The sequence below is a fragment of the Calypte anna genome, chromosome Z, assembly GCF_003957555.1.
Source record: "Calypte anna isolate BGI_N300 chromosome Z, bCalAnn1_v1.p, whole genome shotgun sequence".
NCBI classification, from domain to species: domain Eukaryota; kingdom Metazoa; phylum Chordata; class Aves; order Apodiformes; family Trochilidae; genus Calypte; species Calypte anna.
In genome coordinates this window covers 33385529-33412705 of record NC_044274.1, presented here as the reverse complement: position 1 = coordinate 33412705, position 27177 = coordinate 33385529, and the positions used below count along the sequence as shown (strand labels likewise).

The 27177-nt window shown below is 39.9% G+C and overlaps 1 protein-coding gene across 1 annotated transcript in view; it reads left to right on the top strand.

The window, feature by feature from the left end:
* AOPEP (aminopeptidase O (putative)) overlaps nucleotides 1-27177 on the top strand; it is a 171684-nt gene extending 144507 nt beyond the window's left edge. Inside the window, exons 14-17 of the mRNA XM_030467251.1 lie at nucleotides 5342-5458; nucleotides 20594-20680; nucleotides 23278-23422; nucleotides 26319-27177. Coding sequence (XP_030323111.1) covers nucleotides 5342-5458; nucleotides 20594-20680; nucleotides 23278-23418 — 345 coding nt within the window. The 3' untranslated portion in view covers nucleotides 23419-23422; nucleotides 26319-27177. The remainder of the gene's footprint in view (nucleotides 1-5341; nucleotides 5459-20593; nucleotides 20681-23277; nucleotides 23423-26318) is intronic.

The window sequence follows — 27177 nt, the reverse complement described above, 5'->3', positions numbered from 1 at the left end:
TGTTTTCATTTAAAAGAAGTCACTGTGCAGATCAAAAGAGTATTGGAACAATAGTGTTTGAGGTAAACAATGACAAAGTGTATTTTAAAATGTTGTTGAGTAAATAGTGTTTTCTTGAATTTTGAATCTAACAATTTTCTGGACAGTTTGAGTAAGGGGGGATTTGTTTTACAAAGGCTTTTTTTGTTTAATTGCAGCCTGCAGAAAACAGACCTCAAGGCAGACTTTCCATGGCAAAAGTTTATAATGTAAGATTCATTCAGGGATTTTTTTGATCAGTTCAGAGCATAGGCACAGAGATTGCTTGGCCCTATAAATCTTCTCTCCTAGACTACTAGCAGTGCTTTCTTATCTGCAATTAATGAGGAAATTCTGACTGAAGGGGGCCATTCACTATTGAACTCTGGGGTGGGTTTTTTCTCTTTCTTTCCTATGAGAGGGGTGGGAAAAATTTGGGTTGACTTTGGAAAAGCAATTAAAAATTAATATGAAAAGACACTTCATGTTTTTTTGTGGGGACTACCTTCTCCCAGAGAAATAAGGGAGAAGTTTATTGTGCCTTAGAAACCTGAAACGCTTCTGTACAGTTTTCAGTGGTCAGATTGCTTTAAATCTGTTTTGGGCCTTGTTTGTGTTGTGTTCCAGCCAGCAATTTCCAGTGCACAGAAGTGACTTTTTTTTCTTTTCTCCCCTGTTTTTGCTTAGTGTAAACAGTTCCTTGCTGTGGTTACACAGACAAATATAGCAGAGAATGCTTTGCTGGGATAAGAGTATCCCTGTGCATTTCTTAACCATTTTTGGGAAGAATTGATCTATCTGTGCATGTGAGAGAGGGAGGCAGTAGCTGAAAATTGAAGTGACATCATATATATTACTCCCATTGATCCACATTTAGACTAGAGCCAGGATAAAAGGAAATGGCATCAGGGAGGAAGCATGCTCGTTTAGGCACAGATCCCAGTGTGATAATGGAGTAATAATAGAAATCACGCCACTGTCAATCGGTTGCTGCATTAGTCTGAGGCACATTTTCCCTCTGAGGAATCTTTCAATGACTTCATTCAAGTGCAGGCAGGAGCAAATGGGATATTCAGCATACCAGCTGTACTACTTCAGTGATTTGTGTCCTGGCTTAGGGGTGCAGTGCAAGCATCGGTGCTGCGGATGCTCAAGTAGATAGATCTGTGTCACGTTTCACGGCTGTGAAAGGTCAGTAGTCAAATCTTTCAATGGCATTTTTGCTAGTGTAAAGGGTGAATCTGGTATTTTTTGCATTCATTAATGTAGGAATTGATAAATACACTCCTTTGCATGGGTGGTCTTCTGGGATATGAGGTCGATGACCTCTGTAGCTGCCATACCAGATCTTTGAGGAGGCAAGAGCTATTTGTGCTTTTTACAGGTTAGGAGTAAGTTTCAGAAAACTCATGGGTTTGCTCCAAGATTCTTCGTAGAAACCTTTTCAAGCTTGCTATCTTGAAATACTTTTGTAACAAAGTGTAATGGTTTAAGTGTCTTGTGTACTGATATGAATAAAGTAAAAAGAAGGCTTCTTCTTATTTTCCAGATATTTAGTATATGTTAAATCTCAGCTCTTGTAAGCTGCTTCTGTAGTAGCCTGAGTTACAGTTTTAGTATGGCCTTACTTTTTCAAATACAGACCTGGTTTTGATACTCCCTATAATTTGCAGTTTGTTTTAAAGGTAAAAACTTAATACTAACACTAAGACCTTGACTTTAGGGTACGGACAGGAATCGGAGGGCAAATGACTGTTTAATGGCAGGACAGAGTGAACTTTTTCAAAAGGCTGAAGACTTTTAGGAGAGGTTTTACAGGCAAGATGAAATATGCAGTGCTGGGATACAGCTTTATAGTGGGAATGATGGTTAATTACGTGGGACATGACAGAAAACCTCTGGGTGTGCTTGATTGCAACATACTAATTTGTTCCCTCTTTTTAGTGTCAGTACTTGCCAGTGGGGGAGGGGGAAGCCTGGGAAAAGTAGTATAATTTCCATGCAGGAAGCCCAGGTTGGGAGCTATCTACTTGACAATATAAATACATGCTCTTGTAGCAATCATTGTCATAATGAAAACTATTTCTTTGTACTCATCACAGTTCCTGATTGAAGTAATGTACTTTAATAATTGCATATACATAGATGCTAGATATTCACTGGATACTCGCAAAATATGAGTTGCTGTAAAGGAAAATGCTTCCATAATGCCACAAAAGAATTCTAATTTCTGTTTTCTCCAGCATTTGTGTTTTGTTAGCACTTAAAAGCAGGGGCCTGTTTATATTAAGCATAAGGCAAACAAATGGAAAATTGACAGTGTGTACCCCAAACAATTCTCATGGTGTGAAAGATGAGAAGTAGCAGGTGGGTGAGACAAACAGTAGTAGAGAAAATGAAAAATAATGGAGTGTGGGTTTTTTTGACTGAAAATTAGAGTGCAATTTTATGAATTTTGTTTATAACAGTTAAAAGGTTGCTTTGGAGCTAGCGTTATTCATATTGCTGTATTGGGAGAAAAGATTTCTAAATCCCTCAGAAGAGTTATGTAGCAATCTCTGTCATGAAACTGCAGACAGCTCGTCTTCCTCTTTGCTTAGGATAGTTTTTCTCTCTTAGGCAGAGCCTCTTTTATGAAAAGGAAAAGGTAAGAAAAGGGAGTGCCTTCTTTTATTTTGTTTCAAAAGTAGTGGGAGAACAACATGTAATACCTGCACCCACTGTGCTGCTTCGGTACCAGGTCCGTCAGAATTTCTTCTGCTGGTGCCCTCACCCTCTCAGCCACCGCTTGCTCTGGGCTTGAATTAAATCCCTGAGCTGGAAACTGGTATACAAAGTCTCATTTCAGGCAGCTGGAAGATGGGAAAACAACAAAGCCATGGTCTCAGATTTCTTTATTTTTTTTTTCTCTGCTGTCTCAAACATAAACCAGTAAGAGTTTAATCTGTAATTCCAAAAACTCTTCACCCATAATGCAATGCTAGACTGAGGTAAATTAAGGACATAGCTATTATTTCTGCTGGTGTACTCTTGTTGGCTTCAGTGAGATTCTGTAATGTTATCTTTAACAATAGTTTTCTGTGGGTGAATCTATAGCAACTATGATGGAGGTATCTTATAAAATATTAGCTCTGATGTTCTGAACTCACATATTCATGCAACTGTTCTACAGTTTCTACAAATTAAGTATTGTTCTGCTATCTTTATATTTAGCAGAAAATGCTTTCTGATTCACTAGTTAACTAGCTCTGTGTGTTGTTCTGCAATATTTCAGATTTTGTAAGTGTTCAGAATTAATTCAGTCTCCAAGCAGAAGCCCTTCCTGTAGGCGTACTCTGTTTCATTCTGTCATAGAATCACAGAATGGTTTGAGTTGGAAGGGACCTTAAAGATCATCTGCAGGTTTGAACCCCCCATGGGCAGGGTCACCTTCTACAAATCAGGTTGCTCAAGGCCCATCCAACCCAGCCACAACTTCCTTGGGCAACCTGTGCCAGCATCTCACCACCCTCAAATTAAAGAATTGCTTCCTAATGCCTAACCAGAATCTCCCCTCTTCAAGTCTTAAACCATTTCTCCTTGTCCTCTCACTACACACCTGTGTAAAAAGCCCTACGCCAGCTTTCTTATAGGCCCCTTCAGACATTGGAAGGTTGCTATAAAGTCACCTCAGAGCCTTCTCCAGGCTGAACAACCCCAACTTCCTCAGCCTGGCTTCACAGTTGTTCCAACCCTCTGATCATTTTTGTAGGTCTCCTCTGGGCGTGTTCCAGAATCTCTATGTCCTTCTTATGTTGGGGACTCTAAAACTGGACACAGTACTCCAGGTGGGGTCTCACAAGAGAAGAGGGGGAGAATCACCTCCTTCAACTGGCTGTCTATGCTAGTTTTAGTGTGTCTCACCATCCTCCAGGCAGCTGATGTTGGATTGTGCAATAAACATTCAAGCTGGCATTTTAGTAGCTGTCCTGAAATTGACTTACTCAATATTTTTAAATGTTTGACTATTTTTGACAAATCAATTTTGCTGGCAGGCCTTGTTATTGCTTAGAAAATGTTCATTAATAGATAGTAAGATGTGAGGCTTTTTCAGTCTCCAGGAGTAAAACTTCCATAATGAAGAAATGGAAGGAAATAAAAATGCAAGGGAACCAAAGCATTAAAATCCTGGAGATAACTGTTTCTTCTTTATTCTGATTCAGGTAATGATGCTAAATAATGTCATACTGAAACAGGAAAAAAACCTTCCTTTTTTCATAGTTAGTTGGCTATTAATCATGATATTTTACAGATCAAGATTTATCAGGAGATCCTTGATAACTTCATGAACTTGCTGTCTAAGATCAGGGGTCCAGATTTGTTCAGTTCACACAAACATCCCTGCTGTGGGGTGTATTTTTGGAAGAGCTAACTTCATTTCCTACCTGCTCAGCACTTTGATACAGCAGAGGAGCACATGGGCAGCATCGCCAAATGTGATAAAAGCTGGAAGTTGTGTTAAAGTAACAGGATATTTTTATTTTCATTGTTCTGGCTGGAGAGCAGCAGGTGTGAGTGAACAGTGATCGTTTCTTTTTGTGTTGAAAAGCTTAAATTCACTTTTTGCCTCCCTTCCTTCTACCTCTTTTGGTGTCCCACAATTATGAGTAGTGGAGAAATCTTTGGGACATATGAGAAACTTCTGACTGATCACCCTGAAGCCTCAATTTCCAATAGATGTTTCCTGGCAGTTGAAGTAATTTATCTCTGAGCTCCGTTTGAGTTAATTGTTTGTTCATCTCATAAGCCTATTAAACAGAGCACTTAAGCACTGCTACATCAGACTTTTTGGTCACTTATTTGTGTTGTTTCTTTGCTCACTGTAAGAATATCATAGAATTGCTCACATAACAGATAAAAATGCTACTCCTAAAAATTGTACGTTCTGATGTCTGGATGATTCTTGAAGCTATACACTGTAAATTATTATGGCTTTATTCCTTCCAAGGCTAAAGAAAATTGAATTACTTAGTATATATATGCCATAAAAATCTTGCTTAATAAGCTGTGGTTATATTTCAATAAGATAAACATGGTTTAGATCTAATCTAACTGTAGTAATGAAAAACATGGAAAATAAGTCTTAACTGAGCTGCACAAAGAGTATTTCAGAACACATACATGTAAACCCTCGTATTTTTCAGAACTAGGTAGAAGTTTTGTTGTATTTCAAGCACATGCTGGAAGTACACAGATGATCACAGTCTTGCTCTCTCATTTGTTTCTATTTAAGCGCTCACTCAGTAGAGATCTTATTCATATGTGGAGTTTATTTTCCTTTTAGCTTCTCCCTGACCAGCTAGTCTTACTTCTGGAGTCTCTCTTGGAGGAGAAGACGTTGTGTCCCAGAATACTGCAGTGCTTAAAGAAAACATACCAGATCCAGAAGCAGGATGCTGAGGTAATTATCTTCAACTAATAATTTCACACTGTGTCATTGTGATAGTCTATTAGAGCCCAGTTCATTTTTGTTATGTGTATTGTCCCCAGATGCATGCATGTTTGTTATATTGTCTGTCTAAAATTATTCTTCCCTGTGGTCAGCCCATATTGTTCCTCTGTGGCTGCTCTGAAGTCTCACTCAGGATTTAGAAGTCTGCTTTCCAGAGAGTATAGCATGTTCTGGTTTTGGACATGAGGTTAAGGGGGAATCAGTTCTTTACAGTTCCTTCTAGTAAGTGCCAGGGATATTAGCAGTCCCGGAGGAAAACACTTTTATGTCATATTGTAAATGTAGTTTCCCCATCACAGGCACATATGAGCATCCCAACTCTGAAGAGCTTAATGTCTCTGGGGAGCAAACCAGTAAATCCTTATTACCACACAGCATCACTGCGTATTTTGTAGCATCCCATGGATTTCTCAAGATGGGAAAGTTGTGACAAATAAGGCAGAGCAGAACTTGTGGCTGAAAGCACCATTGCAATGAGTCTTTGCCTAGAGGGTGCAGTATTCAGGAGGAGAATAAGAAGATGGAGCCAGCCATGAAAATAATGAACGTGTAGATTTATATATAAGCAAGGGTTAGCTATGGAGTAGCATATGATCAAACTAACTTGCAGTGGAGGAGCACAGTAAACATAACATGACATTTGACTCTTTTTTTTTAATTAAAAACTACTGTGAAGGCGGCAGAAAGTCGGTGTGCATGACTTACCCTGTTATAATTGGAACTTTATGGCAATAAATAAAATCAAAGGCAAGAACAAAATCTTTCTTATTACTCTTATGCTGAAGTTACTGGATGGACTTTTATAAACACATTGGAATCCAAAAATTAATTGGTTAAAAATCAATAAAACACAGGCCTAGCCATTCCTCAGGGAAAAAATGGGCATCATTCGACCATTGCTGTTTACTGCACCTTTTTACTCTTTGATCGATTCAGGATCCCAGAAGCCAGATTTGTTTTAGTAAGTACTCAAACCAACATTTCTATTTATAGGTATTAGAATATATTTTAATCGCATCTGAATACCAGTGAAATTTAAGTAGTTCTTTAATGGGAAGACGAATTAATAGGGAGATAGATCAAAGCAATAGCTTTGAGATAGCTAGTTTATGCATATGAACTATAAGCAACAGGCCATGAGCTCTGGTTTCTCAGGTTTTTCCTTAGTCTCCACTTCCATACTTTATTTCCTTCTTGTGGTATCCTATAAAAGCACAGAAGTGATCTGTGAGAATTTTTTCTTAAAAAAAACAAACAAACAAATGCAAGATTATAACCTCAGTGAAAGGAGCATAATTCCCATTTTATTTTACAAGGTGAAACCAAAGACTTTGCAGACATTGAGAAGTACAACAAAGATAACATTAGCATTTTACCAGTCATCAGATGCCAGACACCTACAGCTCTTTAAAGGGAATTTTAGGTTATGTGCCTTCAAAGGCCTATGGGAAGGAATTCCCGTGCCTTTTTCTCTAGTATGTGCACAGTGGATTTTTGTTGTGACCAAGGGACACAGAACCACATCCCAAGCCTGATAAGCCTGATGATAGATGAGCTGCTCTTGTCTAGATTTGATTTGTGAAGACATTAATAACTTACAGTATTCCTGTTGTGATGGTGGAGTTCAAATGTTCTCAGTAACTAAGCATCAGAAATGGATCATTAAAAATACAGGCATAAAATATTGCAGGCAGGCCAGTAAGAAAAGAAAACTGTCCACATCAAAGCTTTTATTCAGGAGTTTTTGGAAGTGGTGTCAGCTGTGTTTCATTGAGCAGCAGAAAGCTAAGAACCAAGAAGTTCTTTTCTTTGTTATTTATGACAAATGATATCTAAATTCACAGCAGTCTTCTGGTGGGCATTAGCAATGTATGGCCAGTACTATGTGAAAGTGGTACACAAAGAAGTATGAGATTTTTGCATTTTCAGCAAAGCATGGTCTTAAAAATTGTACACTAAAATGTTGTCTGCACTTAGGACTTGGAAGGCTTTCCCTATACCTACTGTAGTTGCCTACTTGTAGGCCTCCCTACAACATCAGAGGGAGTGTAAAGAGTAACATGTGTACGTGCTGCTGTGTACTGTTGTGAGAGCAAGATTTTTCCATGCTTGGTAATACTTATATGGAAAAAAAAAAGGGGGATTTCAATAATCTCACCTCATCAGGTAAATGTGTTGGAGGGAGTAAAAGAGACAGACCAGGCATGGACCATGCACCATGTCTGTGCATTTTACTGTTGGGATACACTCAGTACAGAACTACTCTACTATCTGCTAATTTTTAAAGGACCTGAATGTTCTGTATGAATACTTGAGTCCAGTAGCATTCTGGCACTGAAGCACCACACCAAAGCCAACAATGCAAAAGTATTGTGGAAACATTGGCCAAGGTTTTTTGAGCCTGGTTGACTGGGCGTGGGATACCTGTGCATCAGGCTTGTTTTTTCTTTGAGTTACTTCAGAGTTCATTCACTCAGAAGCCTGTGTAAGATGGCTCTGTATCCTGAGTTTCACAAATGCTTCAAGAGAGCTCTTTGTTGGCAGTCACATTGTTCTACAATGTGCAGCATGAGAAGTGCAGCGTGAGAAATCCTGGTTCTTGATTCTTGAAGCTTTTTAATCTGTTTCTGAAGCATCTTTATCTTGACTGTAAAGTTCAGTGCATTTGTTGTAAAACAGAATGAACCTGACAATGCCTGCCCACGGCCACGTGCAGTTCTGTCCTCTGTGAAGGCTGCTAATAACATGATTTGGTACTCCTGACCACTTGTTACCCCATGCATACCCAGTCTTAACAATGTAAGGGCACACCTTACTTCAGAAAGGAGAAGAGGGTTTGCAGCAGTTTATCTGCCTTGTTTTGATTGCTTTGTAGCAGCCAGAAGAGGAGCATGCATGAGTCAGCCTTTGCCTGGAATTTAAATGTTGATTAAGAGCTCAAGCTGTGTCCTTCATTGGATTTCCTTAGCAACACAACATAGTTCCTGGCTGCAGTCTGAAGATGGCAAAGTCCAGCTGGAATTTCAGCTGACTGAGAAGTGGAATATGTTATAAAGCAGCTACAGTTGCCATCAGACAGTGCAGTGGAATCATAGAGTTAAAAGTGGGTCTGTGCCTGGTTTTGCTTTGCTTCTTTCTTTCTGAGGTGGCCATTTTATGCAGATATTTGATTTATTCAATATCTAGCATCTGACAGAGTGTGGAGAGTTGGCCTACATGAAAGGTTTCCGGTTTTGCAAGTTTGTTTTACTTGTTGCTGAATCATTTAAGACCTGGTGAAAAAAAAATACAAAATTTGGATTGAGCAGAAAGATTTGTGGTGTATTTCTCCATACTTCTCATACAGTTAGCTTTTGTTTCTTTCCTATTCCAGGCAGCGCTTTTTTTAAGATCTCTTGCCTGTACAGCATATGGAAAGTTGCCTTGTTATTTTTCCTTGTCTTAGCAAGTTGGCTGGAATGTTCTTTGCTTACATAATGCTTTCTCTGTATTCAGAATCATAATATGGTATATTCTGGGGAGAGAGGAGAGCCTATAACTGTTTCTGCAGAAAATGTGCGTAAAAAGAATTAAGATCACAATATCGTCTGTCACGTGGGTGGCATAAAGCCACTCTCACACAACTGCTTCATTGTGCATGAGGTCTGCCTGCTACACTGAAGCTATAAAGTGGTGGAATCTTATTCCACTGACAAAAATCCAGCCACGCTAATGCAAACCATATAAGGTGCTCAGCTTCCTAAAAGTGGTGAAAATCTCATTTAGGATGAAATAACTGATTCACTGATCTTTCCTAGCCTGGGAAAAAACAGTAGACATGGACGTGCAAACGAATTACAATGCAATTATCTGTCTTGCTGCTTCTCCTCTGATGGTGACTGCATTGAGCTGAGCATGTTCTTGCACGGCTGTCCTGCTGCTTGTGGCTGAGCATTTGGAAGGCACCCTTAGGGAACAGAGCTCTGCAGAGTACACTGTAAAATGGGGTGGGACAAGGTAACTGCTTGGGAAAAGTCAGTCCATGCTCACAGGCAGGCAAGGCACTTGGTGAGCTTTCCTTTCAGCACATCCTCAAGCACGTCAGCTCGTACTCCCGGGGGGCAGGGGCTCAGGACCAGCCTCCTGCTTTTGAATGAAATTAGCAATGTACTACAAACACCTCCTCCACAGGCTTGCCAGTCCTCCTTCACTAGACTATGGACCAAAAGATAGTGATGTATCAGATACTGGCATTGCAACTGAACAAGGAGATACACAATCTTGTTTTCCTAAACCTGTGTCACTGTTGGTGTGAGCCACTGATTCAGATCAAATGAACAAGGTAACAGCCTAATGAATGACCATGTTACAAGACATTACTGTCCTGTAAGGTAAGATAAAATAAGTGATTACAAGACTTCTTTGTTTCTCCAAAAGTAAAAACAGTTTAGGTACTTATTCCATATTTAAACATGCAGATTACTATCCAATTTAAACTCAAGTCAGGAGGAAATGGCTTATTTCGTGTATGAGAGTATGTTGTGCAGGACTTAAAAAGCAGCTGTGAAAATTTTTCATGGATGCAAAATAAATTTCACTTGACGTTTCCTTTCTTAAAATTATATTCAGAGAATTAATTTGGCATTGGAGCATAGGTAAGATTACCTTGAAAAGATCTTTTATTTGTAATTGAATTACAATTAGCAATTTAGTGTTTAGGAATGAAGAGCTTGGAAAAAGCTCTATAAAACAGTCAGCCTGCATGCCAAACTTGTTTCTGGAATAAATCAGATTTGAGGCTTGTATACCTAGCTATTACTGGAGTGATTGATTCATCAAATGGAAAAGAAAGAAGAGAGAAGAAAACCAAGTTTTTATGAAGTGAAATCTCTGTACTGTTCTTAGGGTGATGCTTTTCACAATCATCCTCACAGAAATACTCATTTTATTTTCCTTGTGCTTTTCTTACACTTCCCCTGGCAAATAATAGCAAGAAGTGTATCACTGTCATATAAAATATTTCCCACTTTCACTAGTAAAGGGGCTCATTCCAGAGTATAGTAGACTATTCCTAACTCCTACAAAGGAAACCCATTGGCTGGAACAGCAGCCATTTGTCAAAAGGTCCTCTGAGATCTTGGTATGTTCTGTGTTTGCAGCTTGTTCCATATTCTTACTTGTATTGCATCTAAATGCAGTTTGTGGGTGCTTTGTTCCAGATGGTACTGGTGTTACCACTATGGGTTTTACAAACGTGCACTTGATGGAGTTGGACTTTTCCTCAGTGAAATTGAAAAGTGTAGCCTCTAGGAATATGGTACTTGCTTCCCAAATATGAGGCCTAAAATTCAGAGTGAGGCGAAGAAAACTGGAACAGGATGACTGAAAAACAGTTCCAGTAAGAGCAGTGGGAGTTGTCCCCTGGTACTGACTCTTGCTCATGTGGGTTTTGTAACTTGAGTGGATGTTTTGAGATGAAGTTCTGAGACTGACTGAAGGAGAATCTCAAGTAGCTATAATTTGGGTTTATTTTATTGCTGCAAGTGAAGTATGGGGGCTTTTCTAGCCACTTCAGAAGAACAGAAAATACCTCCATCAGCATTAGCTTTCTAAGGGCATAATCAGAGTGTGAGATTTATGGAGCACTGGAAATAGCTTTGCACCAGTCAGCACTCCCAGTTCCTCATCATCCAGGAGCCAACAGCAACAAGTTTGTTCCAAGTGATCTCACTCATTGCTGGGTGCCATTAATAGGAGTTTCCAAGTCCCTGACTGGTCATACTACTGCTGTTTACTTATCACCCCTTATTTTTCTAACTGGTTTTGAGGCTTAGTTTCCTCCTTATCAGGCACCTCAGCAACTTAGTTGCACTTGCAGAATGGGGTAGCTGATGGTAAGAGGGAACCAAATATGGAACTGGGTTGGGGTTTTTTGCTGTTTATCCAAAGAATCAATGGAGGAAGGGATTGTTCCTGCTTTTCTATGTCATATTGTCTGGAAAGATGAATGAAGTGTTGGAGTCCTCTGGGTTTCTGAAGTCAGTCCCAAAGCTGTTCTGAATTGAATACAATTGCTTTATATGAAATTTTATAGAGTATTTGTATGTAGAGCAATACAAAACTAGAACTGTAATACAAACCACCTGCCTTGTCATGATATTTAAAAGCTTACCCTGTTTGCATATATATGACATCAATGACACAGCAATCAGGATGTTAAGGAGAATGTAGTTTTAAAAATACAAACAAAAGTTCCTAGCTGTCAGCATTACGGGTGTTTTTTTGTTTTTTCTTAGGCCTGTGAGCGTTTTTGTGCATGTGTGGTGCATCTTTTTCCTTTGTGGGGGCTTTTTGGGGTGTGTTTTTTTTGTTTGTTTGTTTTGTTTTTAACTATGAAAAAAAAATCTGAAGATACTTTTTATTTAAAATAAACTGATTCTGAGGCTAAATCCAAACAGCTCATCTAGTACTTCTTATTCCTGTATGAAGGCTGACTGCAGATGCAGGTTATGCCTGGATAGCACCACAGAGTTTGAAAAAGTAAGTTATTCCATAAACTTGTGAAGTCTAAATAGTGCATGACACAGGACAGTTCAAAACTACTAACGATAGCTAGTTCTGACATCATTACCTTAGCCACACAGATCTGTACCCACAGCTGGGCCACTGACTTACTAATGTGTGGGTAAAAGTCTGCTTTCCTCCTTTCAACTCTGTGCCATTTAAATGCTTTTTGGGTTGCAGTATCCTGGAGAGGAGTTTTGTTGTGTTCCTCATGGGGTGAGCATCATCCTCCACAGTGACAGTCACTGCATTTTTGGCAGCAAGGAAAAAAAGAGGAATGAGTGTGTTTCTTCTGAGTTTATAAACTCAATATATATTTCACTTAAGAATGAGGGAAGGTATGTGTGAGAGAGAGAGTGATGTCAAAGGCCTTTGTCTTTAGCTTTAAAATCTTGCATCTGATTGTTTTGAAAATTGGAAGACAAGTTTTAAACTATGCAAAGTTGTAAGGATGTGACCATGGGCACTGTAGACTGGCTGTAACCTAAGCTGTGGAAAAAAATGGCAACTGCATTGTTCATTGCCTGGAATTTGAGTCTCATTTCATATGGAGCTCCAAATTGTGTCTGTGATGATATTCTTGCTTGGAAATCACAAGTGTTTGGACCACTGTCACTGTGGGAGACCAAAGAAAAAGGAAGGTACTTTTTTGCCCCTAGTTACAAGAGGGAGGAGGTAGAAGTAGAGTGATGGAGAAAGGGTAATAAGCAAAGGGGATACCTTACTGTTGTCTTGATATTGCAGGAACCCATCCTTTTGCAGAACAGGATTTGTAATTTAGTAATAATTGATAACAGAAAATTGGCGTGCTCATTCCCATACTCTTCAGACTTGCATTTCTGCCTCAGATATATGCCTCAGACTTTGTGCTATTTCTCACTACAAAGGTTGGGTTTATAAGTCCAGGACACTTTTGTGTGCATGTATAAATAGCTCATGTTGAATACACATACAAACACTGCATGGATAAAAATGCCAGGCAGACTCAGTCTGGGGACATCCTGGAGAGACATTGGTGATGAGAAGTATTTTAATCAATAGTAATGCTAATATAAAAAGAAAACATGCAGTGATACCAGAGATATTTTAGCTGCTATTGTAGGTAGGCATTCCAGTGCAGTGTCAGAAGGAACATTGATGTGGTTGCACATGAGCAGGGCAGGCAGTTGTGGTAATACATTTTGAATAAAGTTTCAGCTGGGATCTGTGCCTATTCTCCAGCCAGGCCTGCAGTATTTCTTGGTGGAGGCTGCAGGCTAAAATTGGTTGGACATGAAGCTAGGACCTAGCATTCCTTCCTCTCCTTCTGAGGTACAGGATCTCCCAGTTTGCCAGCACACTGTCCACGTGCACAGCTTGTGCAGCCATCCTCACCAGAGCAGCCCGATGGGAAAAGGGATAAGTGGGGATGGAGGTTGGGTGGGAGCAAAGCCCCAGGGGGAGCAGGCTGCCAGCCCTCCAGCAGGGACAGGGAAGGCACCAGGTGCAGGGCAAGAACCACTGTCAGTGGGGCTGGCATCCAACCTCCTCTGCTTCAGAGCCCCGCTGGGATGCCAGCATCTCTCCCTGTGCTGGGGGTGCTGGGAGGCCTGTGGGGCAGCAGAGGCCTTTCTTCTGCTGCCAGACAGAAGGCAGCCCTGTTCCTGAGAGCCAGCAGCACTACAGCAAAGCAAAACTTAGCACACATCTCCATAGAAATTGTTAAAAAGGCAGCTGATGATGTCTTTTAAGCCATTTCCATCTTGCTTCAAGCTGTGAGCAGTGCTAACGCCCCAGCGTGCTGAACAGGCAGTACTGCACAGGCAGGGGAATGGGAAAACATTTGGTTCCAGTATAAGTAGTGTATTTATGTTTTTAATTAAGGCCTATTTTTAAAGGAGTTGTTTTTCAAATTGAGTGAGTTCACATGCTGTGTTAAACATTTCCTTACCTCACATGCACCGTGATATGGGAGCTGCTCCCCCCAGCACAGGGGGTGCAGATGGGAACAGGGGGAGAGAAGCCTTTGGGCACAGTCAGGGATGTGATCTCCCAGCATATGGCTGAAGCAGCCACACTACCTTGGTGCTGGTGGCTCAGCCAGCTCTGCTGTAGGTCACTGTTCTGTCATCACTTTGTTGGTTTGCTGTGGAAGAGGAACAAAAACTGGAGACCAGATCCTGTTGTGTGCCTGTCTCCTGTGAGATGTGGTAAGGACAGGCAGGCTGAGGAGCAATGGGGTTACAGGATTAGGTGTCCTAACTGAGTTACTTATTCATAGTGGCAGCTTTGACACCAGAAGAGAGAGACTGCCTGTGCCACCTTTGAAGAAGGATTAGACACAGCTTCTTAGTCTCTTGTCAGTGATCACAGATGGAAACCACATACATAGGGAGAAAAGTGTCTGGTCTCTAATTGGGAGCTGTTTGCAAATCTGAGGTGGGAAAAAAAGGGCATTTGTCTTTTCCAAACAAGACCTCAGCATGTGCTTCATTGCCAGGAGTGAATCTTGTCCTGAAATGCTGCCATTCAGTTGCTATGCCTTTCTGATCACAGAGAGCAGCAGGGATGCCCTCCACTCCACTTGGGCTTTCCTACACAGCATTTCCTACACATTTGTGATTCCTGGGCTTCTGCATGCTCACGTAGGAAAGAGTCTGCATGCTGTCTGTAGAGAAGCATATGTTTTATTTGGAGCTAGAAGTGGAGTCATATGTTCACTGTCTGGAGACAGGGGATCTGATCATGTTGCTCCTAAGCAAGGCTGTGGTGCTCAGAAACTTTTTAACATCAAGGTTCAATTGTACTACATGGAAATAAGTGAATGGTAAACCAGAAACTGGAGTGGAGGTGAAGGATGGAAAGGAATTACATTCCCATAAATCACATTTCTAGTGGTGAGAAGGTTCAAGCCTGCACCTATTGCTAACTGAGGCTTGCAGAGCTATGGGAGCTTGCTGCCTGACCTGCTGGGTCACTTGGGCAGTTACAGGTGCAAATAAATGCTGCTGGTTGTACCACTGTCTGCCATGGATCAAACTAGAGAATTTGTTTTCTAAAAGCTTGATAGTACAACATCTGTTATCAAGTGGAGGCAGCTGCTTCTTGAACTCTGCCTACAGCGTTCCATCAATGATGTTGAGTGGAGAACAGAGAGATAGGGCTTGCAAGACTGCCTCCCTTGTTGCCAGCCCTCGTTGTGGGGTGGAATTGCTTGATCTATGGAGACATGCAGGTCAGAAAGCATAAAATTAATTAAGTAAGTAGAATACTGCTACCGGTAGTACCAAAATCCACAGTCTGGTATCCGGCTAAAATCAGATTTTATGTTGCTTTTTAATGACCACTTCACACTCTGGGTTTTAAAGTTATTTACATCTCTGCATAGTTCTCCCCAGCATGACAATTATGTCCTGACAAAATTCAGTTTTATTAGCCGGCTTTTTATTACCTTAGAATTTCCTGAATGACCACGCTATGTTTTACTGGGTTTTCAATTGGCAAGATACCCAGTGGGATGCACATAGGGAAAGGATGTTGCCCAAGGTGGCAGGAACTGGCCTGGTGCTGCCTGTACAGTCAGTGATGTCCAATGCAGATAATGATGAGTCTCAATTAACTCAATCAGCCTTGGGTCCAGCTGTCTCTGTCCCCACTGAAAAACAGTTCCTCCCAGTACTCAAAATGCAGCATGAGAATGACTAACAAAGCATTTTTAAAATCTGAATTTTTTCCATGATTTTGACCGTAACATTGAAGAGACTGCACGGGACTGCAAGAAATAGCGTTAATTATACCTTGGCACTGTTAGCATCTCAGGAAAAACACTCTATTTAGTCCAGGGTTTCTTTGGCCCTGCTCTGTTGTCAAGGCCAAATAAGTTTACTCTTCTTTTTTTTTTAAAGATAATGGCCTCAAAAGTGTCATTTTTATGGCAAACACTGTCTGCATTTAAGTGAGGATTTGTATTGCACATTTTCAAGTCATTTCTCAAGGCACTTTCAGACTGATTGTCAGGGAAAGTGCTATGATACATGATAGACGAATTATGCTATGAAAGTCCAGCAGGTTTTGGTCCAAAATACAAGCTCATTTAAGATGTTAGCCTCTTTGCTCAGTCTCCTGAGAAACCCTTGGCATACACAATAATCACAGTTACAGAATCCTTGTCAGAATGATGAATCCATTCTGCTTTCATCCAGTAGGTTTCTGGCTATGGAGTACACATTTTCAGATTGCCAAACTGATACTCTGTCAGCACAGTTGTAACACACACGTCTGTTCTATTGCTCCTTCTGAGCTACTTCTGCATCCCTGATCATCTTACTTGGGTAGATGTTCATGAAAACAAACTTGCATGCTAAGATATTGTGGCAGAGAAGATAGGAATGCCCGTTAGAAATTCAGACTATGCAGAATGAAAACTGACTGATGCAACCTGGCTGGTGTATTAAAAAGTAACTATTTCAGCTAAGATTAAAGGAAAAAAATAGATCATTAAATGCATCGTAAAACTGGGAATTTCTAAACTCTTAATTCTTCCATGTTAAGCAGTTGTAAAACATGGGGTTTAGTCCAGATATTGCCCTGTAACATGCAGCATTGTTCCTTAATTATATAGGAAAATGATCTGATATTTGAATGCAATTTATGTGTAGCTGGGAAGAAACTGGAGTTAAATGCTTTCAGTTGGAACAGAGCAACATCCTGGTGCTCTGGAGATACCAGCTTCCTTTTTGTTAATTAAAACTAATGTAGTAGCATAGCTTGTTTTTTTGAGAGAATTTTTTAATTATTTTTTCCTCTGCAAGTTAGATGTGGGAGTTTGGCCTCTGAGACTCTTTAATTAACATTTAGGATTCAAATTGTTCGCATAATTTTTTTCAATAAGACTCTGAACCCACGTTTTATAAAGATCACATATGCGTACCTTTAATTAAGGTTTCATTTTGTTGGACAATAGCTCTTACTGCCTTTCAAATTACCCCATTTTCTAAGATCTCTGAGTAAGTCGCTTTTGTTCAGTGATTTAGATTTGTTGTCTCATGGCGCCTTTTAAATTGGATCCAGCTATTAGCAAAATGTACTCATTTTCCCTCAAGCTAGTCTCCTATTTTGCAGACCAAAAGCTTATTAAACTCTAGCTTTTTTCCTCCCTTTAATAAAAGCATGGTTTAAATTACTTATTTTCCAAATCTTGCTTGTAGACCTCAGAAGTAAAATATTTATTTTTTGCTTGCATACAAGTGATTGAGAACTGTAACAAGCTAGGTCATTACAATATAACACACAAGGCTTTCTGTGAGGATGTTTATTTTAGGCTTGTCTGATTATTTGTGTGTGGCAGGGGAGAATAATACAGATGAGACAAAGTAACGTATCATCAGGGTCAGAAAAATAAATATTATCACTTCAATTTGAGACCTGTTAAACATAGTTTAAAAATATTATTTCTTAGGTATGCCCCTGGGACATTTTCTTTTGAAGGTCAAGCTGCATATTTGGTGCATTAGATGGGTTAAGTCAGTCAGCTTCAAGCATCGTTTCCCAAATGGTCTTGGCCCAGGCTGCTAAAGCAAAGGGGCTGTCTTAAAGCTGGATTATGAGGAGATTATGCAGAAATACTTATCTCAGTTAAATAATCTCATGCAACAGCTTGCATTCTCTGAAAACAGGCTAAGACAGCATAGTTTTGGTTTTTCAGCATCTACTGCATTGCCAGAATACAGGGAATGTTTGAGTTGCAAATAATAATATGCAATACTGTATATTTTTCTTAAAAGGAAATTAAATTTAATTTGAGTCCACTGGAATTATTTGTATAGTCTACTGCTCCTAAATTTGGGACTCTCTGCTGACAGTAGCATCACTTCAAGACATGTATGGAAACATGAGCTGGCTTCCAAATGTTGTACCCAAAACAGTGCGTGTCTCAATATCTTCCTGCCACCAAGCTGTGCCTTAGAAATACACTACTAATACAGGTAGGATCTTGCAAAACTCATAACTTAAAACTCATAACTCATTGCTTAGCTCAAAATGCTGTTAGTGGGTGCATCAGCACCAGCTGCAAAAGCAGTACAGGAGGAAAGAACAAATTCTAGACCATGAGGATCCATCCATGAGGAACCTGATGTCCCAGCAAACCTCTATTGCTCCCCAAGCCACCTCTCCCCATCCTCAGGACTAATAGCTGTCAGTCATGGGCTCAGAAGGACAGCTCTCAGCCTGTAATTGGAGGCTAAGAAAATAAACTGAGTTTCCAACTTTGGCACAAGGGCCTCTGCAGCTGCCAAACCAGTGAGAGCATTTGGGGGTGAAGGTGATTACAGGTGTTGCTTCAGATCCCAAGTCACATGTGCTCTCTGCCAACAGTAACAGGAAGGATTGCTGTAAATTACTTTTCAGGTTTAGTTTATATTGTTTGTGGTGTGGAGAGAAAACTGGGAGAGCTGACTTGAATTCTAATTTTTGCCATTGAGTATTTGCTCCTGGAAGGAACAGAAAAGCCAAGAAGAGCATAGACAGGATGCAGTATGGTTAGTTCAGTCCTAGAAGAGCCTTAGTTTTAAAAATTTCCTTTTCAGACTGGTCTGTTAAAAGTTCCTGTTCACATGACTCATTAATTAGGCTGTGAAGCTGTGGGGCCCATTTTACTTTTCCTGTTCTAAACACTGGGAGAGGCTTTGGGAACTGATTTTTTTTTTCCATCCCTCTCTTATGTGAATAAAATTTTCATGTTTGCGGTGTCAGCCCAGGGCATGGATTATACGAGAAAAATTACTTCCTTTGTAGTGTATGTATTTGAGAGATGGCTGCATTTGTGTTAGATGCAGCTTGTGTAACCCAAGGACATCTATATGCTGCACTGCATATGGGGCAGGAGAGTCACCAGTATGTTGTGTGTGCAGTGAAGAATGAAGAGCCAGCACTGTGCAGATCACCCCCTGCTTCTCTTGCACTTGCTTTCTGTGCTCATCTTGCTGGGGTCTCATATGAGATGAGGGGAAGCTGGCAGGACCAAGCACCTTGCTGGTTCCACAGGTATTTCAGTAACAGTAGGATGAGCTCCAGTTTGCTGTGCTGCGAGAGCATTGAGGACTTTTTTGGAAAACAGGAGGTGAAGGTGTAATCTGAGGATAGCAGTCATGGCACTCCCTGCCCCAGATGGCCAAGGAACAGCATTTCATATCTGGGAATGTGCTATGATTTGTATTTGCCTTGGGAAAGAAAGGTAAAAAGCAAAAGAGAAAGGAAAGTGCATGCTGTCTCATATCTCACTTGACAAATAAATCTTTATCTTTTAAACTATTTGAAGGGAGATTGTTTGCCAAGAACAGAAACCTATGGAGGATGGAGCAGTTAAGGGAATGGGCACTCCTTGATTTGTTCTGGGTTTTCCAAAGCTGTTGGGTTCAGATGATCAGGCCATGATACAAATGTAAGGCAGACACAGACAACATTATTGTGTGAGGAAGTAGTACCACATGAACGCCTTCATGAAGAGAACTTCTGTTCTGCTCTCCATGCAGCTATTGTGGTTGCACAAGGAAAGGCACACTAGGGACAAGCTGGTTCATGGGCAGGAGGTGAAGCCTCACCAATACTGAGTACAGGGCCACAATCCCTTCCCTTCTCCTGCTGGCCACACCATTCCTGATAAAAGCCAGGATTCTCTTGGCTTTCTGGTCACCTGGGCACTGCTGTCTCATATTCAGCTGGCTGTTGACCAACACCCCCAGGTCCTTTTCTGCTGAGGAGCTTTCCAGCCACTCCTTCCTAAGCCTGTAATCGTTCATGGGATTGTTGTGAACAAAGTGCAAGACCTGGCACTTGGTTTTATTGACCTTGGCCCACTGGCCCTGCCTGTCCAGGTCTCTTTGCAGAATCTTTCTGCCCTTAAGCAGATCAACACTCCCACCCAGCGTAGCGTCATCTGCAAACTTACTGAGAAAGCCCTCAATCCCCTCCTCTAGATCATTAATGAAGATACTGAACAGGATTGGCCCCAAAACTGAGCTACACAGAACACCACTGGTGACCGGTTGGCAGCTTGATTTAACTCTGTAAAGTTTATATGTAAATCTTATGCCTTTAGGATTGATTTAGCATTGGTACATTTAAACCTTTATATCACTTGGATGATAGATTTATGTAGGGGAAATGATCAATTGTATCTTGTGGCTCTTCGAGATGTATGCAATGCTAATTCTCCTCCCCCTCATCCTTCCAAGAATAAACTCTAGCCTAACTTGCAGGAAAAAAAGTCAAGATTGGGATCAATGGAGACGAAGATGCTGCAGATCTGTGCCTGGATCTTGGATAGTTTACTAATGTAGAATCAGGAGTTTGTCTTTGGGTGTTCTGGGTCTCTGAATTCCCCTGCACCTCTGCGCAGCTTACCAATCAGTATCAAGAGGCATCTGCCTGGTTACTGGAGAAAGGGAACCCACCAAAACACCCAAAGCCAACAACAATGACCAGACCAAACTGGTTAGAGATGTACTGTTTATAAACACTCACACATTTTTTTTTTCCCTAATATTTTCTCTCTTCCCAAAGGTTCGTCATCGATGGTGTGAACTTGTTGTTAAATACAAGTACGTTCCTGGGTATGGAGATGTTGCAAAATTTCTCAGAGAGGATCAGGTCAGTTACATTTAATTAGCATTTTCAAAATTATCAACTTTATGGTATGAAATAAAAAATTATTATTAATATATTTTCTTCTGGCAGTTTTTCAAGAACTCAAATGTGTATTTGGTTTTTGCCTTTGTCCCTTAAACCCTGTAGCTTAAGGAAGCCATCTAAGGTTATTCAGCCCCCCCAAGCATGCTAATCTTTTGGCAAGTAGTGAAATAGTATATATTCCCACTTTCATTTTTGCAAGCCAGAGGCAGCAATGATACTAGTAAGGTACTTCTCATCATTGGTTCCCTTTCAAGAATGAGAAGTCCAAGTCTAGCTGTAAATGCTGATGATATGAGCTACGTGCAAAGCAGTCAGTGCTTAGGTAACTTGCTTTAAGACAACATCAAGGAGAAGCATAGCACAGTGATATAAATCTAGAGAATGCAGCCCTGTCCACAGTACAGAAAAAGATACCCAAAGATTTTGAAGGTGTTAAAAGACTGGCTATACATGCTGTCTTCACTATGGCTTTTAGTTAGGCTATTAATAAGTTTCAGTTGTAATTATATGTCTGCCTTACTCTTCCTGTTTCACTTTTGTTTATTTCTATTAATGATCAACTCTATAAAATAAAGGCATTTGCTGCCTGGGATGACTATTATGTATTTAAAATGTATGTAAAAAAGTAGAGAATGTTACAAGATATGTCAAAGTCCAGGCAAGATATTAATGTTTTGCCTTTTATGTTGATAATGAACAACTCCAGTTACAGCCAATGAGGTTTTGTGCTTTCAGGCAAATACATTTTGTCACAACAGAACAATGAACTTCTTGCAGTCTCATCCGCTTTCTTCCAGCTCTGAAGTATACCTCCTATTTATATCTCAGCCAATAAACAGGCCTCAGACTTCCTGGCAAGCTCTTTACTTAAAAAAAAATCCAAAACCAAACCAAACACAAACCAGAGTTTCTTATGGAAATAAGGAGTAATATATATTGTGTGTATTCTAATCCTATGAAAGAATGAAGATAACCACCAGCAGAAGCCTGAAGAGGGGAGGGGCTGGAAATTGTTGAGTTCATAAAACCAAACATATTGAATTACATTATATTTGGAACAGATATTACTCCAAACAAAGATTAATGTTTTCTGCAGTGCAGGGAAGTAATTTATGCAACTTTTAAAATGCATTCTTCAATATCTTTAATTTCACTTACTACAGCAGTGCATATAGTTTATGGCAAAACCTCAAGTGATTACTGCTTAGATCAGAGCAGTTTCATGTCCTTACTGATCATGAAAGACTTGGCTTTTTTAAAGTTTGGGAAAAATGCAAATGTGACTACTTGAATAATAATTTAAATAATAATAATTACTACTTAAATAATAATTTTCAGGAACATAAACCCCAGTATTTTTATTGTACATTAATGCTTGGGCTTGGGGAAAAATTATTAATACGGGGTATGGAAGGTAATTGATATTTGTAACAAAATTTCAGCATTTTGAAATTCTTTATGACAGCAGTGGGAACTGAGGTCTAAGGCTGTGTCCATGCCTGTTGTGGCTTCCAGACCCTGGTGCAGCTGTAAGCCCTAGAAATCTGAGTTCTTGGGTCTCTGGATGGAAGAGAGCATGCTTAGTGGATTGGCAAGGTGTTTGGCAGGTGTCTGCCACTCTGGGAATCCCTTTTTTTTTAAAGGCTTACTAGCCAGTTGTGAGGAATAGTATTAAAAATTATGTTTTTTTAGTGCAATCCAAAATTTTCTTTTCCAGCAACTGTCCAAACACTAAGCAGAACTGTAAAAGCCGGTATAGCTGAGCTGCTAATACTTTGTCATGTGTCTAATCTGTTTTGATAAGTACAGCTTAACACTTACTGAATTCCCATATTTAGGTGAAAAAATTGTCATCAGAAAAAAACCAGCAATCCCCAACGTGTTTCCCATTAAGTTCAACAGTGCTTTGCTACATGCTGTCAAACCTCACTCCCAGAGGCCTTGTTATCTTTCTTGTTAGATGCTATGTCCAGAAGAAGTAGTTAGGAAAAGGCTGCCTTATGACCCAACCAGAATTTGTGCATGTTCAGCAATATGTAAAGAAAAGAGTCTGAAACATAGACCCGACTGTGTTCGGTTGATGTCCAGTTACAAGAACTGCCAAATGGGAATTTTAGAGTGGACTGTTTCAGCTGGTGAGCTCTTTATTCATATGTGTGTATGGAAGCATTCCAATTGGAAAGAAAATCCGTATCCTGTTGAGGGAAGGACAAGCTGTTTTCATAAGGGGCATTTGGAAATATTTTGGGCCATGGATAAATGAAAACAGATTTCTACTTCAGAAGTGGTAAGAAAAAATGGAGTGAGAAATAATTTTCTTGTCATGACATAACATGCACCCCATATTAATATTCTGTCCCTACATATTCAGTACAACATATAGACAACCATCCCCAGGCTATAGAGATCCAGAGAAAACAATGTATGTTTTGTGTTTTGTATTGTCTTTTTTGTTTTGTTTTGAATTAAATGAATACTAGGGGGTCAGTGGAACAAAACCAGCTAACTAGTCGTTACTGGTGTTAGGATCCTTGTGTGTTATGTTCTTCTTTCAGGCAATGGGTGTGTATCTCTATGGTGAATTAATGGTGAATGAAGATGCAAAACAGCAAGAACTTGCACGTAAATGCTTTGCTGCAGCACGAGACCATATGGATGCATCCTCAGCCAAAGTGGTGGCAGAGATGTTATTCTGAAGAGGTGATTTTTCTTTTTAAATTCAACACCCTGGGTTTCCCTCACACAGACAGAATATGCAGAGCTCACTAAACACAGTGAACTTTGGCATGCCATACAATTTATGGCTGCTTACCTTGAGAAGTAACTCTTGCTAAATATCTTGCTGAGTTGATTTTGGTTTTATTTGAAGCCCAACCACTTGTGCATTGAGTTAGATTTGTCTAGGCACTAAGACTTTATAACTGACTGTACAAGAGGCAGCTGTGAGCTGGAATGGCTGGAGAAGCCCAGGCTCCACCTGCCATTGTTTGCCATTCTGAATTCTTAATTCTGATTACAGAAATTGCAATTGTGCAAGGAGCATTTATGTTTTAACAAAGCTGCAAGTTGATGATAGCACAGTCTTTGAAATTAATCTGAGCCCACACTGGAAGTACAAAGCCGTGCAGTTGGAAGCCAATCTGCATCATGTAAGAAGAAGCTGATAATTCAAATGTTTTCGTGTGTTAAGTGTAGTGAGGCCTTTGAAGACTAATTATGAGGTAAGAGTGGCCTTAAATGAAGAAGCTGGTTAATATCATAGATAATCCAGCTTGTTTCTAAAATTATGGGAGGAATCACCAGAGAAAATGCAGAATTGTAAGAAATATTTGTGAAGTAAGGTTGCTGCAGGCTATAAACTGTTAAATTTTTAATATAATCTCAATTTTTCAGTCTATTAAAGTAGCTGGAGGTAACCTTACAGTATTTGTACACGTATGTTTAACACATAACAAACTAGGATTGGTATGAAGGTCTCTTCGAGTACAGCATACCTCAGATTTTTGCTTGATGATTATCACTCATCTGAAGACTGATTGCCTTGGTTGCTCACATAACTTTACAGCTGATTTGTGGTATCAAGGTTCAGGCATAAAATTTAGCAAAATTATCATTTTCTCATTGGTACCAAGCAGAGAACTGTTCGAGCCTGCCTGTGCATATAGCAGAACTTGATAGCAAGTTCCACTTGAATTTGTGGTGTTTATTTATATGAAATCCTGCAGATAGATAGCATGAAAACAAGGGGTTTTTATGCACAAATGGTGTTCTTCTGTACACATAAGAAGTGTGTCTGCCAAGGAAACTTTTTGGGAAAGGTGGATTAGACTACAGAGTGCCAGGGTAAAAATTATGGGGTAGGAGGTTTGGCTTGTAAATCAGGTAGAGCTAAGTGACTTCCTTTTCTGCTCCTGATTTTTGAGAACCCACAGGAACTTGAGTTACGTTCAATAATTTTTAATCTTGTAGATGCTTTCAAATGTCTGAAGGCAGAAACATGGAGATGCAGTTTGTTCTTGTTGCTGCTGTACTAGGAACTGTCTCCCTATGGTTTCTTCAGTAGTAAAAATTTAAATTTCCACAGGCTTCTGATGGTAAGTATCTAGCACAGGAAAATTACAAGGGGTGGATGTGTTACCAATGTATAGAATTCCCTATTTGACTTTTGAGGCAGACTAGAAGTCTGTGGGGAGCTGTAACATAGAAGCTAAAGATACTGCTATGAGAGCAACATTCTCTGCGACAGCACAGCTTTCTTTTAATGTTGTGGCTGTTTGGGTTCCTGGCATGATGATTTGTGACTTAAGATTAAAATCACATTGCCAGGGATTACCACATAGCCATGACTGCGGCTCCTAAGTATGAAACTCACCGTAACTATCTGACCTGTGCCCAGTGTGGAATCCTCTCTATCCATTAAAAAAACAAGCAAACCAACTAAAAAAGAGGAAAGCAGCACTTCACAGAAGAACATCATCTGATGAACTATCCTGAGACAGAGACCTCTCTGGCAAGGTGCAGAGCTTAGCTGATTGGTGAACAGTGATTGTTTCCCTCTTTGTTCACAGTGGCTAAGTTCTGCACCTGAAGAGAAGGGGTGAAGAGACTTCGCTTAATGTCAGCCTGCATGGGGGAAGGGGGTGTTTGATGGCTGTGTGATTGCTGCTGAATGGGCAGACTGACAATAAGAGTGCCTGTGAGACACAGTCTATTGAAGATAACAGGTAGAGGTGATGTGGAGGACCAAAAACTCTTTACTTATTTGAGATTAAACAGTGCTCCTTAAATTCTTGGTCTGATTGTGAAAAAAAGCATTGTCTCCAGTAATTTAGTTATCATGCTTTTTTAAAGGTAAGAGGAAATAAATGCTTGTAAGTTTGAACTAGAATTGCCCATAAGCTTTGCTTCATAGTCTTGTCTTTAGTGCATGCTGTCATGATCTCTCTACAGTTGTAGCTTAGCATTGTGTGTTGTTTGCAGGAAATGCTTGTTTTCCACTGGAGCTGCCACTTACAGCTGCTGCTGTTCCAGGCTGTTGATGGACCCGTCCTCCGGTGCCTACTGAGCTGATATCAGTTCTGATTTTACACACTGGCTCAGTTCAGCAGGAACAGGAGTCGAGCCCTAGAGCAAAATAAATAAATAAATATTTTTAAAAAATAAATAAATAAATAAAGAATGTACCTTTTCTAAGAGCCTTTGAGAAGTGTTATTACTGTTTTCTCTCAAAAATGCATTATGGTATATTACGATGTCTGATGTTAAACACTGAACGGCTTAAGGCCCCTCAGTGCTGTTTAGAGAACTGATGGCTTAATATAAGAAGGTATATGAATATGCAGCACATCACACAGTATTGTTCTGGTAACTGACCTCCAGCATTATTTCCAGTGTAACATGCCAATAGCCAAAAGAATGTGATTGCACTGTGGATCTTCCCTGTAATTCTCCAGTAGTTGTTGTGGCAGCTCTATCTCTAGCCACAGTTGTGCTCTTCCAGTAACTAAAAAATTACTCTATTTGGAGTAGTCAAGAATGCACAGATACTCTTTCATAACAACAGAGTAATAGCTTTTACTGCTGTTTCTGTTTGCAGGAAAGATCACAGAGAAACACTTTGAATATATCTCCTACAAAACCCTGATGGTACTATGATTTCACTGACCCAAGACATCAAAGGAAGAATTATGTGACTGCTAAAACTATCAGCTGACAGAAACATTTACCTGTCAATATTTATGTCTTCCAGAGGCTCACTGTAACTAAGAACATGCACAAAAACACGTGCGCAAAAATGCACGTGCACAAAACAAACCACACACACACACACACACACACACAGACACACACACACACATACATTACTGTGATTCTACATGGTTGTTTAATACAAAAACTTTGGGGATTATCCTTGCTTTTTAGCAATACAGCCATATCAGTTTGCAGATGCCCAGGACTCTTGATTTGAATGACCTTATGCACTTCAGTAATATATTAAAACTGTATTCTGTTCTTAAAATTTTGTTTGTGACTTCTACACCAAAGTAAAACAATAAATTTATAAAATTAGTGGGAGATAGAGTAGGGCTGGGAATGTTAACTGGAAGCAGAAATAACTTATGAAAAGTGACCATTCAGGTGATGGTATGGAGCTGAAGGAGAAACAAAGGTCAGCATTCTTTCTCTTTCTGTCTTCTTTAGGTTAACTTCTACCAACGATATCCAACTTCCATTTTCTGAAAATGTCTCTGTACCCCTGTGCTGCTCCTGTCCAGTGATGTATCAAGTGTAGCCCTTCTTTCCTAGGAACATACTGTTCCACTGACCAGAAGACACCTTAATTATTCCTTTCAGAGAGTAAGAATTTGAAACACAAGAAATTTGTTAACGTATTTACTTTGTACGCTATGTTTTTACCTGGAATACTCTTGTAAAAATAAATTTTTTTCCTAGCA